The sequence below is a fragment of the Polypterus senegalus genome, chromosome 12 (assembly GCF_016835505.1).
Source record: "Polypterus senegalus isolate Bchr_013 chromosome 12, ASM1683550v1, whole genome shotgun sequence".
In the NCBI taxonomy this organism is placed as follows: Eukaryota; Metazoa; Chordata; class Cladistia; order Polypteriformes; family Polypteridae; genus Polypterus; species Polypterus senegalus.
This window is the reverse complement of record NC_053165.1, coordinates 53,743,996-53,758,776: the sequence shown is the minus strand read 5'-3', so window position 1 is coordinate 53,758,776 and position 14,781 is coordinate 53,743,996. Positions and strand designations below refer to the sequence as shown.

Here is a 14,781-nt window from a genome sequence, read left to right as displayed (position 1 = left end):
CTTTTCAAAGTGTCCATATGAAAGAATACATTTCGCTATTAAAAGTTAGAAAAAGGTGACGATCCCCTTATGTGAAAAGGCATGCTAGAAAATACATTTGAATTATGTAATATTAGTAGTAACAATTATGGTCTAATTTAGAAACAAGTGAATAAAAGCAGAACCAAACCTGATAGCAGGAAGACGTAAGTGGCTGCAGATCTGATGGACTTGATTGGCCTTCTTACACAGACCGGACCAAAAAAAAAACAAAAACAAAATCACACTCCATGTTCCTCATCAGTTTTCACACACCGCCTTCTAAATAATGCAAAAATAAAAGACAATAAGGACAGATTCTTTTATAAAGGATTCAGCTGCTGTTTAAATTATGATACTGTGAGAAGTAAACCTTAGAAAATGTGAGAACCTATGAAAAAATTAATGCATTATAACCATTAGCAACCCAAACTACCTAAATTAAGTGATAATTTAATTTGGCATCTTGTCTGTTTACATTTTTTTTTATTTTAACTTTTACTCTTGTATTATTTTCTTTTACTGTTTCTCAAGACTATGAACTACACTGTTGTATAACAATAGAAAGAAATATTGTTGCTGTTTTGGCCCAGCCATTCAGACTGTTTGAGATAGCATGGGATTATGTAACGTTTCAAAGAAAAGAAGGCTGTTGTTTTTTTATTTTTTTTTTAGTAGTTTTGACCAAACATAAACATCTGTTCTGAATTTCTTCAGATGTATATATTTGAATCATACATTCGTCCATTTTCTAATCCACCTATCCAGAGCAGGAGCATAGAGAAGATGGAGCCTATCCCAGCAAGCACTGGGCACAAGGCAAGGACAACTCCTTAATCCATTGCAGGGTGAAGACCCCCACATATGTTATAGGTCAATTTAGGAACACAATTGAGCTAACCAGTATGTCTTTGAACCGTAGGAGGAACATTTGAGACTGAAAAAATGATTTATGTTTCCTTCAGCATATGCTCTCTTTTTAAAGTCACATATAACAACTGTGAGCTGGTTATATGAATACAAAAATCTGACAATAGTAGTCAAGCATTTAATTATAACACCAAAATCGATCACAGATGTTTCCGTTTTCTTATTAAGATTTGTAATCATATTCAAAAATATGGAAACAGTTGAATTGAATATATTACCAATGCCTCCTGTCGCCCTGAACTGAATTAAGCAGATTTGAGAATTTATGCATGCTTAGAATGGTTTGGTTATAATATAGAATCTTTCAACTATCAAAACATTGTTGTTAACAGAAATTAATAATTTTAAGACTTCATATTCCATAAGCATTATATTTAAAATGTAAACTTTTCTTCATCAGCATTGTGTTTTCATTAAGAACCAGAATGTGTGCACAAAAGTAAGGCTTAAGGTTTCACTAGCCTGCTGGGAGCACTGAACAAAACATGTCTCACATAAGCATATTAACTGGCAGCCGTGTTTATCTACTGTTTCTTTATCAAGTGTACAAGCAAAACATTCTCAAAAGTCTCATGGATATTTATAGGGAGCAGTCAGTTGCCAATTTCTGGCTAAAAAAAAAAGATAGAAAGTCCACTACAGAACAGAAAAGTACAAAATGAGAAGGACCAGAGAGAGGTCTAGAAAGCGGGCTGCATTCGTGACAAACCCATTTGGACTCACAGAGACGCAGCTTGGCCAGACGTGGAGTGGTTATCTTACTTAAGTCCACAAAGGCCGTCTGGAAGGACTCCCTACACTCCTACCCCGCTAGTTCATCAGTTATGAGTCATGGAAAAGTAAGTGTTCATCATAAGATGGACTGGTAGCCCAAATTGTACATCTGTTTTAAAATATCTGACAACTTTAGGTCTTTATCTATAACAAAAGGGGCGTCTCCCCTTAGTACCCTAAAAGTTTTTATACTTAGCAGTGTGTCTCTTTTCAATGTTTTAGTATATATGTTTTCTCAAATCCTGGCCTGTTATTTAACTAACAAAATCAGTTTAGGGAGTCAGGAGGTGTTCTCTGTTTCTGTAATTTTCTGGTAAGCATTATGCTTTTTGGTAACTTTGGCCTTATTACTTTTTTTCACTTTAGCACTTTTGTTGATTGTGATTGTTGGTATTTTCACCTGCCAGTTTTGACCAGTCAGTAGAAAAATGACTCAATCACCTGATACCAAGCTGTTTTTATCCTTTCTAGGATTGACAAATTTTTCATCTTCAGTTAGCATTGGACCCACGGAGGCATTTTAAGTCTCATCATGAGACTTTACAGAAGGTGATCATGTTTGAGCTGGCTGTCCTCTAAGAAAAAGTGATGGAGGTGGCCAAGGATAGGAAAAGGCTAAAAGTGAGGTCTTAGTCAGAAAGTGTCACAGGCAAGGGTAGTGTTTAGTGTGTGTCCATCATGGTGGGCTACGCTGCTTTTGCAGGTCTTTCTTTCTGCAAAGCCCATGTTATTCTTGAGGCAAACAAGAAAGTGGCCATCAAGATCATCACTAAGGCAGTCCTGCTAAAGCCCACACCTCATTAGACAACCTTTTCAGTGATTTTCAGACATGGCCTTCACTTACATTATCTTAGCGATTTGGAGGCAGTTGTCAGCATTGCGTAATTTGACATATCCAGCGACATTCTCAGACAAAATGAAACCAGTCTGACTTTGTCTTTAGTCCTTGCAATTGGCTTGTCTGCATTAGAGCTGACAACCAATGAATGATCATCATAAAATGTGATGTGATGAGGAATATGGAAAGCAGATGTTTTGGACTCCACAAAGAGAAATCAGGATTGTCTGTCTGATGTCATGGGTTTTATGCAACATGACAGAATGGAAGAAGGAAAAAAAAAGGGGCTGAGATTGTGGCTGAACTTGCCGTACCTGTTAACCCATCATACAGTGGCAACTTAGTCAGGCAGTACACTATTGGCTGTCACAAAAAATGACGAAATTTGACATGTCCAGTGATTTTCAGTTGTTTAAACTGACATGGCACTGCACTGTGACATAATCAGCAACTGCAGTGATTAAGCCTGACAAGTAGAAGTTGTGTAATGTGACATCAACTTAACAGGACAAAAGCTGGATTTGATAAGCCCAGGGTTATATCACTGATGTGTCAGAAAATGCTAACAACATTTTAAAATGGAGTTTGTGTTATGAGGATAATAAACACCACCGACCCCCTTTCCTAACACTTGTATGACTTTTTTTTAGCTGTGTAGTTTTATTTTTAGGAAATGATTAACAAAAGGAAACCGATGAATTTGTGCTGACTATCTTTCTTTAATAAGATCAGTTGGCTGCATCTTAAATGAATGTCTGCCTCTGAATCAGCATTAGCAGATGCTGTTTGGCCCCTAATCCTTCTGGTATTGTCAGAGCTAAAGCTGTCCCTCCGTATCGTCTGAACACAGAGTCTGCTCAGGGGCACACACTTGAAGCTTGTCAGCTTGGCTGCTGGCCATAAGCTGCTTGCTTTCAGCTGTTTGTTTTATCCAACACAACATTCCCGCTGTGGAGAGAGAAGGGTCTCGAAATGGGAGGCCCTGAAGAGGCTGACAGGCAGCTACTTGAGCACTGGCGGTGAAAAGCTTGGAGCAGATAAACAGCCGGAGTCTTAAAGGAGGCCTGGAGAAAACGAAAGCAACCACTTATTAATTATTAAACCAAAATTATTAATTATGTTAACCGAAAGACAAGCTCACCAACCTAAGTCAGGTCTTTCTTGGTTTGAATGACAACTACTACTGTAATTTTGTATTTAAGATACTTTATTTTTACACTAGGGGAAATTAAAACTTTAGAGAAGCTCAAGAAAAATATAAATATTATAACAAATCGCAACATCTTCTGGCTTGAACCAAAAGAGAGCAGCTGCCATCTGAGAAAAGGCTTTAAGGTGGGAGTGAGGTGTGGTCACATCTGCCCAAAGGGTTACTTTTAAAGACATTAACATTTGTACATAGCAGGTCCAGTCTGTAGTTTCCACAAATGGAACAAGACACATTCTTATAGAAGTTTGTTGCTTCCAAAGCTCCCCTGGTTGAAAGCAGCAGCATTCTTGGGTCAGAATGATTCATCAATAAAGTGTGGTAACAGAGTGAATCATTTCTCTGGGCGAGTTAAAAAAAAATAACAAGGGTTTTAACTTATCTCCCTAGGCAGCAACATGGAAGAATTCAGTTGATGTCTAATGTTCCTTAGACCCCGCAGCCTTTAAAATGTACATCTTTAGCCGTTGCTCCATTCAACAACCCTAATCAGTCAGGCTCCAAGACGGGCCATTCCACAGAGACGGTTCTACTTACCTTTAATGACTTGTTATGGCTGGCTAGACCTACCAACATGTCATCTGTCCTCATCCTTCCTCTGCCTTTGACAGGGTCAGCTACCAGATCATCCATGTCTGTCCTTGGCATCGTTGGGACTGCCCTCAGTCCTTCCTCTTCAGCAGATCCTACCATGTGTCCTCATGAGGACCAATGTTAAGAGTACACCATCCAAGCCAAGTGGTACCCCAAGGTACCTCCTCACTAAGCCCTATCACCCACCCCAGCGCTTCTCTGATGGTATGCAAATGTACCTGCTGTTCTCTCCTGTGGACCACCAGGTATTGGCTAGAATCTCAGCATGCTTCACTGATCCACTCAGGTCTGCAGATGAAAGGCGCCTGGCAATGCTACTTCTGCATGGCATCAACGTTCAGTGTAGATTTTTTTCATGTGCAGCTCTTAGCTGGAGGAACAAACTGTCCACTTCCATTTGAAATTCGAACTCCCTCAATGTGGTTAAGAAGTGTTTGAAGACTTTCTTGTTTGGTGAATTTATCTCTCTCACTGATATTAGCTGTTAGGTTTTTATTTTCTAGGAATTGTAACTCGCTTGTATTTTGTTCCAAGCTCTTCACTTGTGCTGATCACTTTTGTATCCCTGTCCTATGACACTTGTTCCCAAAGAGTACCCCCAGAATGCTGTAGGGGATGTGCTCTTTAATCGAATCTTGATGTATCCCTGCACTCGACGGTCTTCGATTGAATGGCAATGTATTGTGATGACCTAAGTTTTACAGGGGCATACCTAGACACACCCTACCCAACCCCAAGAGCTTTTCAATCGAATGTTGTCGTATCGCCGTAAACAGAGTACCATCCACACTACTACGTTTTCTCTTTTCTCCCACGTTACTCCGGTATTTTTAATCCTTGAAAACTGACACTTTTGAAAACACTTACCAGACCCATATATTTCTGGAAACACCACAGAGCTTTGCAAATGCAGACTCTAATCGCACAATGACTGGTTTGTGCTTAATACATGACCATTCCCTGCTTGACCCCAACTCATTACATTGTCTTATTCCCCGATGAGGTACCCTGTCATGGAAGAAAACCATATTCTAATATAGCGAGTATACAGGAGTTACTTTCCATGGCACTTGTTGCGTTGCTTACTTGTTGTGGTACCCTGTGTTATGGAGAAACTTAAAAAAGCAGCTGGTCCTGGTGTGAAGGGAGGTTAATTGGCGTATAACTTGTGCACTGATTTAAACTGACAAAAGGGGAGCACAAATATGTGAGAGGTGGTTAAAGCATCAGGTGAGAGCTAGTCAATAGGGAAGCACAGATTGAGCCTGAAGTGGCAAGAGAGCACTGTGGAGAAATGACAGGAAAGCGCGCAAGGACAGAGCAGCATGAGGCCATCATGGGTTGAGCAGTGAGCAGTAGGGGAGCTTGAAAGGAGCAGACCCATGAGTGCGCGTTGAATGCAGGACAATGGTCGGAGTTTTGGAGCTGAGGAAACGTCCAGATTTGCTGATTATTTCCCAGTGAATAGCAGTGAAGGCAGGAGAGCTTACAGAAGAGTCCGGATCCTGGAAGGAAAGTAGTTTGGGTACAGCTGTGTGCGAAGCTGGAGAAGCTGCACCATGGAAGAGACTAGAGCAATGACGGCTGTGTGTAAGTTGCTGTGATCTGGTGGACAAGGGAGCCAGGAGCACGGTAACTGAAGCTATATGTGAGAGGCAGTTACTGGGACGCACGTCTAGTGAGACTGTGGAGATGCACTCAGTTTTAAATGTGGACTCTCCGTTTTGTGAGTCTAACTGCTCATATGTTTTGCCTGTGGACTGGCTGTTTAATTAGATACTCTATAGGTTTTTTAACTTTGTTAATGAAAGTTTTAATATGCCTCAATATCTTGCTTATGCACATTCTTTTAGTACAAAAATAAATTTGCATCTCTGCACTGTTTTGTGCCAAGAAACTGCGATGTGAGTCCTCACTTGCCCTAGTCCATCCTTGGTTATGAACATCAATGTCCTGGGACATGGAAGATGCCCATGGCTCTGGGCACCCAGAACATCACACCTGTATGTATCTGAATTGTGTTTTGTACAATATGATTGTGACATACATGTGCAAAAGGTAAATACTATCAGAAAAAAAACTTTCTGCTGCAAATCCTGTGGCCAGTGGCGTTACCATCCCTTCAAGCATATTTCCACCAATATTCACCTACACTAGTCATGTACATGTCTACGCTGTATGCGTTTTTGATCGTGTTAGTCTGGATGTAGATAATTTTATTACGATGTGAAAATGCCAGTTTGGTCAGAGATCGCATTTGTTTAAAAAGGTTGTAGTGTGGACGGTGCCTAAGTTCAAGCACTTTGTGTTTGATGCATAAAGTGAAGGCACCACACCTGCTCAATGATGTTACTCAAGCGATATGCAAAATATAAATGGAATAAACATAACATAATCAAGATGAATGAGATATCGAATGTGCTGCCATGCATGCTGCTGGCTAACACTGGTTCTCTGTTAATAAAACATATCCTAGAAAGAAACTGTTTCCACAGACATTTACTACTTATTCTTTGATATTGTTTTATTTCTTTTAAGGGGCCACACTTTGTCTTTGGAATATTAAATAACAAAATGAAGCTACTTGGTCAAAAGTGTTAGCTTTGAAACACACAGACGAGTCTCCATTTGATTGTAATATACATATCCACTTTAAAACGTACATTTTACAAAGCACCAATTTGGGGTTTCCAATTCCTTATGGCCACTACTTTGCTAGAAACATGTTACACTAAATACAATTAACAAGGACTATTGAGAATTGCCTTTGGCCACCCATTCCATATTTACAATGCATAGAGAAAATGGCATTAATAATATTTAAACCAGCTTCCTATGGAGAGGGGATTAGCTCACATGCCCAAGTCCCCCAAAGGGTTTGTTCTTAGATGTTTGTGCTTCTAAAAGGTCCAGCAAGGCTGATAAAATTGCACACATCTTATTAAACTGTAAAATATCTCATTGTCTGCTGAAACAAAGTTAAATAAATAATATACATCATTGCATTTTACCATAAAGTGAGCTGAGATTTCGGACACAAAGTGTGTGTGAAGTGGCCAGCCAGCCAACTCCGATCGTTTAGAGAAGCAGGCATGGATAAAAACACCAATTTTAAAAGACGTAAGAAACACGATACAGTACAAAAGAAAAATGAGCAGAACACCAAACAATGGCATAACAAAAATACACATACAAAAGGAATCAGATTCAGATTTCTCACAGCTAGCCAATTCATGCATTGTGTCTTTCAATAGCAAAGGTAGACATTTCTGGATTTTTGCAGAGACAACCTCAGACAATTATTTTCAAGACCATTAATTCAGATTCAGGGAATATGAAGCCTTCAGGCCTACCAGCTACATTAATGTGCTCTGATTATGAGCCCATGTTTCATAATGATGCCACGCATAACATTTCTTTTAACCTCTAATGAACATTCTCTTTGGAAAAATGCAAATAATAACATTTCATTTGTTTTCCACAGTTCGGGCGAATTAGCAGACAAATGATTCATCTTAAAAAATGGATAAAAAAAAAAAAAGAAAAGGCGTCCATTGCTTGAAGCCTTAAAAAATGTACACGCTGCCTCATTAGTCCTGCAAAGAAGACTAAATCTCCTTTTAATGTCTCTCAGTGGATTTTAAAGAATGCCATGGTACTTTATTTCAAAGTGCTCTCACAAGTGTACAATGTGATAATGTTGGCGTAAAGGCAAACCCAAAGAATTTCAATTCATCAACTCAAATGAGGGAAAGCTAATGTAAAAATCACACTGAATCATTTTTATTTATTACTGTACTTAAAAGAAATAGAAAACACAAGTATGGGCTATTTAGTGTTGGAAATATGATGGTGTAAGACTGAGATCAGTTCAACTCGGACAGCAGTTACTAACTGGACGAAAACCCATCCAATCAAAGGTCAAGACTGCGTTGTCCGGGGTGCACTGAATATTGACCCGTACAGCTGCTCATTACAGCAAAGCACAGACTCCATTTGGGAGCTATCCAGAATGCAAGAAAAGTATATAAATAAATAAATAAATAAATAAACAGATCAATAAATAATTACATGCAGACGTACACATAAAATCAAATAAATAAATACATACATAAATAAACAGATAAATAAATAAATAGGACATCTGTTCCCAAGTTAAAACATAAGATTGAAAATTACAAACTTTCACATACTCTGACTTGACTTCCATCAGTTAAAGAAAAATAGTGCACATTCACCGATATAAATATGGCATCTCCTTAAGCTATAGAAACACATCATTTGAAGGAACTGTTGCCATTTCGCCATTAATCTCAGGAAAAAGTTTAAATAAGCCTTTAGAGTGATGGAAAAGGTACAAGAGTGATGCAGGAAGAAAATGCATTTTTGATTTGGATGCCTCTGTTTCTGTTCTTTCTTTGAAAAGGAGACAAATGTCCCAGAATTAAACAAATGTTTGCCCAGCAGATATGAAAACCAAAACAAAGGCAAATGCTGCCTTTGCAACCATCCCTCAGTTGTACTGTCTGTGAGACACTGGTGCCAAACATCTCAGCTGTGCCAGTTGCATTCAGTGAGTGTTATTACTCCTTGAGGATAAAGTGACAGGCATGATGACCAGCTCTTGACAATGAAACCAGACATTACTTTATTGTATAACTGTCCATCCATCTTTCCATCCATATAGGCCAGAGCCTATTCCCGCAGCACAAAGTGCAAGGCAGGAACAAAGCCTGGGTTGGATGCTATACCTTTGCAGGGCATTTTACTAGAATAAATAAATGAATAAGCATATTTTTAAAGCCCCCTGCAAAAGTAATATTTCATCAAGAAAGTGTAAGACCTATTTGACTCATTTTATTCTACCCAAGTGCTAGTGGTCACCATATCAGCTTACCATAAGTTGTGTACTTCAGTAACATCCACTGAATCTTTTGCTGCAAAAGCATTCATTTTACATAGTAAGCCATCTCAATTTAACTGTTGATATGAGGCATTTCCTGCATTGCTCCTCTACATCCTTGCCATATTCCCTCATATGGAACACCAAGCGGTCCTTCTTTCAAGTTCAAGCGACTTCATTCCCACTTAAGTCATTCATTCAATCATTTCCATTACAACATGATGATTTTCTAAACTATTCTTTCCCACTAAAGGACATAAAAAATGCGGTAAAAGCTAAATTTGTTTCATAGGTTGCTGATACTGTGTTCTGACAGAGGAATCCTTGGAATGAACATGTACTGCCACAGACTGATATGAACAAGAATCTCTGTTGTCCTTTCATGATAGTACTCAAGTCTCCTGGATTGGAATTCTTCACAGGGCTTGCACAGTTGGTAAGAAGGGGAAGTGGGCAGTGTTCAGAGTTTTTATGTTGTCAATATCTGGATATACAGCAGGTATGAACGACCTGGCAAACTAGATATCATCCAACCTGGTGTCATAGCTATCAGACACATGGAGCGATGATCACATGAAGGGTGATGCTTCTTTGTACAGAATTCCCAGATCCCAAAGTACTTCCTTTTAGGTGCAAAAAAAGCTTCTGAAAAGTTTCCAAAGTTTTTCAAGAATGCACTTAAAAAAAAACACTGCTTACACCACAAATCTGTCAGATGAATGACAGATTAATGTACAGCTGCAAATCCATGGCATTTCTGATCACATTCTGCATATCCATAATCACCAGCAAGTACTGGTTTACTTAACTGGAGGTTAATGACCAACCCTACTATAACTGCCTACTGAGTCATAACTCTGACATCGAGAGCTACGGCTGCTCCGGCTGCCAGAACTCCAAGAGGGGCTCCTGCTTTGGCTGCGGTATGTCGAGTAGCTCCGATTGCGGCTGCGACTTCGGCTCCTGCTCCAGCTTCGGCTGCGACTTCGGCTGCTGTACCAGGAAGAACAGCTGCTGGAGCGGCTGCTGGAGGAGGGGCTTGGACGGTAGTATGGGATTGGCCGCTTTCGAGCACTGGGGAGAAACATGGAAATCACAAAAGAGGCAGAAAATTGGTACAAACACTCTGAGTATTCAACAATGAGTCAAGCCCCATAAAATAAAAATGTATCGGTAAGAGAGAATCTGGTAGTATAAGCAGAATATTCTATTTAATATTAATAACAGTACTAATTATTAACTTTCTATTGAAATGTTCTAAATGATATCCCAGTCATATTTTTTAAATCTGCTTAATATATCTGATATTTTTAAATCCATAGTAATTTCATGGCTAATATTTGAAAAATAAAAAATGAATTCAAAACAACAGACAGGGGTTTTCTTTGACCGTGTTTCAGATTTTTCTAAACAACAAAGACTCACTGCATTGTTAAACCACAATAAGCTGATTTCTTGAGGTGTTTTGAAGTTAAGTGTCTTTGAAGTGAATGTAAACCCTATGAATCATGTTATGTTGTCATATTAAGGGTGAATATACTGTAGATATTTTGAAACAGACTAGAGCAAAAAAAACTACCAAAAAGAAAATGCCTGGAGCTTGTCACAAAGAGGCATCCACGTAAGGGATGGTGTGTTATATGCCTCTTTGAATAGTATAAAAAATGAATTGAAGCATTTGAGAATTCTCTTCTAATCTCTTAACCTCAGTACAGCTGGCTGTGGCTTCAGGCTGCCTTACAGGGATAGTCTTCTGTCCATTTTTTGCCTCACTTATTCTAGCGGGAAGCAGGAAGCTATCTCAATAATATCTACCTCGCCCCTTTGGTCCCAGCCTTTAAATCTCGGCTGAAGACTCACTACTTCAGTTTAGCATATTCTGACTAGAGCTGCTGATTAACTGTACAGACTGCATCTCTGTTGTTAGTCATTAGCACTAAAACATACGTAACATGATTGTTATAATTTGTTACTAACCCTCACCTATTCTGTTTCTGTTCTCGGTACTCAAATGTGGCAATTGGTGCCACGGCCCACCTGCCAAGTTGTTTGCCTGCCTGTGGTAAAGTCATCCCTGATGGAGGATCACAGGAATCATGGGGTCCAATATTGGATTGGCTGGCCGAGCAACGTTTCAGCCGTGGAATGGCCAAATGGGGAGGCAGCTTGATGGATGAGGTCTCCAGGACTCTAAAAATATCCAAATCTTATTATGTGATATCATCTACTGTTAAATTCTGCTCCGTACTTCTAAAAATGTTATTATTATGCTGTATTAAGGATTTGTTCTGTTCTGTGTATTGTATTGTATTGACCCCCTTCTTTTGACACCCACTGCATGCCCAACCTACCTGGAAAGGGGTCTCTCTTTGAACTGCCTTTCCTAAGGTTTCTTCCATTTTTCCCTAAGGTTTTTTTGGGAGTTTTCCTTGTCTTCTCAGAGAGTCAAGGCTGGGGGGCTGTCAAGAGGCAGCGCCTGTTAAAGCCCATTGCGGCACTTCCTGTGTGATTTTGGGCTATACAAAAATAAACTGTATTGTATTGTATTGTAATAACACTGGGCAAAAGGCGGTCCACTGATAGGCAAACTCGTATACACTAACTAACCCTCTCTAACATACTGGAACTATATATTTATATAGCATAGCCGCCAAATAAACTAAACTGTGCTGCTCTGTGGGATTTCCAGAGTGCCTGAAAAAAAACAAAAAAAAAACCACACACACACACACTCAGATAAAGGAACAAGGGCCAAACTGCTTACAGACAGTGAGCTACTCATTTGGGAACGTAACAGAAAATCCTTCAGCCTGCTTAATCCATTACAGAGTAGTGGGAAGCTGCAGCCTATTCTGGTAGCACCTTGGCGGACTACGGATAACGCAGCAGTCCAGTGAAGAGCGTGTGCACACATGCAAACTCATACTGGGACCAGCTAACGTGCAAGCATCTTTGGGATGTGGAAGGACAATACACAGACACAGGGACAATGTACAAACAGGGGTGTTGTCACACTCAGATCCTGGGGCCCCCAGTTGTTGCAGGCTTTCATTCCTGACACTTTCTTCTTTAGTGACCATTTACTGGTACTGACTGAATAGACTTGTTTAGGCTTAATGTTAAATGCCTTACTTTTTAGGACTCAAGCCACTTACTTATTTCATTTTTCCTTAACTAGCAGCTGATAAAAAAGAGCATGTGAAGCAAGCCTAAATATGGCTACCTATGTCAGTGGCCTCAAACTTCAACCATTTTCTTAATTAGAAGTACATTGTTATTTTTGTTTTCTTTTCAAATATTTTATTGAAGCAGATGTTGTGTTATAAAAAACAAGTGCAAATTGAATCAGGTTAGCTTGTCATCTGTTTACTTACTATTGGACTGCTAATTAAGGGAAAAAAAAATTAAGGAGCTCTTAAAACACATAAAGGCCAAACAATGTTCTTTCATTAGCATGTAGTAATTGAGTACTAATGAAAAATGTGGCTGGAACAAAACCTGCAGCCACTATGGTGCTCCATTTTCTGAGTTTGACACCCATGGGGTACAAAATTCAAACCCAGAACCCTAAAGCAGCAGTACCATCCTCCGGTCATTCAGTTAAAGACCACTAAAGATGCAATAGCAAAAAAATACAGTAGCAATGCTCGTTGCAACCAAAATAAAACTGCAGTTTGCCTTCAGCAAGTAGTACTCACATTGACTGGGAGCACTTAAGGTCTTAGCTTACCATCTAGTCATAATATCGGAACTGCTGGTACTTACTATGCTTTAGCTTTTATTATTTCTGAAAATCAATAGTTTTACCATCTAATTCTAAACATGGGGAACATTCATCCATTTTTCCCAACTTGCTTATCCAATTCAGGGTCACAGGGCAGCTGGTGCCTATCTCAGCAGTCTGTGGGCTCAAGGCTTCAGCACACACTGGGTGCATTTAGTAACATCAAGTTACCTAATCTGCATGTCTTTGCACTGTGGAATGAAACCAGAGCACCCGAAGGAAACCCACATGAACACGGATAAGGCACCCAGGGCACAAATCCGGGCCTCCTTGTTGCAAGGAAACCGTTATTACTGTGTCACCATGCCACACAAAAGGGAACAAATCTAAAAAAAATCCTAATAATGAGTATTGTGTTTCCATGTGTGATTTCACAACTGAAACTGTACTATAACACATAGGCCAAGATGACAAGTGTCATAGAGCCTTATTGTTGTGTAGTGCAAAATCACCATATTTTGAAATTACAGACCACTTCTTTTAACTTTTAATTTTACTCAAACAAACCAGAACAAAATGAATTTACAGGACTCTTAAAGCAACTGACATTGGAATTATTTCTCTCTTATACTTTCTTTTTTTATTGCACCAGTAATTTATAAGTTTAATGCATCTGTTTCATTCAGTTTATAACTTAAAGTTAGAGGGTAAAGAATAAAGTGTAGATGCCACAAGGTTAAAAGCTGTTTTAGTTAGTTTATAACTCAGGAAAGGAAAACAGTATGAAGGTGTAAAAAGGATCAAAGACTTTGAGCAGACTCATTCGTCACAAGGACAGCTAGCCACTCAAATGTGTCCAATGTCGAATGTCCCAGAGCCCCACGTGGAATTTCAACATAAATTATTTCCTTTCTAAAGGAGAGCAGAGTCACAACACAGGAACGGACATCAAAGCCCAAGACATGTCAGTGTCTTTAGAGAGACAGAGAGGAAGGGAGACACCCTGTCGTTTGGACGTCAAAGAACACAAACTTAAGTATCAGGCCGATGCTAAGTTAAAAAAAAAAACAGCCAGGAAAACATCCATCCTTGACAATGCTGACTTTCAGTAAGTTTTCTAGTTTTCCATACTTGTCTTCTATTGGTATTATTATACTTGAATAAATAGCAAGTTGCTTTTACATTTCTATACTTTCTATCCTGAGTGATTTAAGTAAATATTAGGGCACCTGGTGTGGGAATATTGTTGCTTTCTTGCCCACAGGGCTATCAAGGCTGAGAGGTTGCACCTCAATAGATGAGCAAGTGTGGTAAAAGTAGGATGCCACTGGTTGGAAAGTGAAATATTTTCAAAAGTGTGCTGAGCCTTCATGTAACTAAGGAACTCCTGTATGTTAGTTAGTGCTCATGACAGTGAGTTCCTATGTGGAGTTCAGAGAGGTGACAGACTTGAGGCATCACTCTTGGTTTAAAATTCTGATGCAATCACTGTTGGTGAAACGTGTGCGCAACGTTATATGGTCTGTGTACATTTTCTGCATGTTTTTGGGTCCTCCACTTTCTTGCCACATTCCAATGAAATGTTATTTTATGTTGAGAGGCATCTCTAAATTTGAAATGTCGACATGTACATGTGTAATATTGCACTCTGGCAGACTATAATCCCATCCAGTCCTGCGTGCCCACAGCCACTAGCAGCTCATAACATTTATCCTCTTTTATATAAAAACAGAAATTGTGTCAGCTTTGACTCAATGTTGTAAGGGCTTTGCACTCATCAAATTCAACAGAAA

General features: G+C 39.3%; 1 protein-coding gene across 1 annotated transcript in view; it reads right to left on the bottom strand.

Annotated features, from left to right (window-relative positions):
• Positions 1-7,880: 7,880 nt before the first annotated feature.
• Positions 7,881-14,781, bottom strand: part of srrm4 (serine/arginine repetitive matrix 4) — a 162,749-nt gene continuing 155,848 nt past the window's right edge. The window contains exon 13 of the mRNA XM_039771315.1: positions 7,881-10,338. Coding sequence (XP_039627249.1) covers positions 10,080-10,338 — 259 coding nt within the window. The 3' untranslated portion in view covers positions 7,881-10,079. The remainder of the gene's footprint in view (positions 10,339-14,781) is intronic.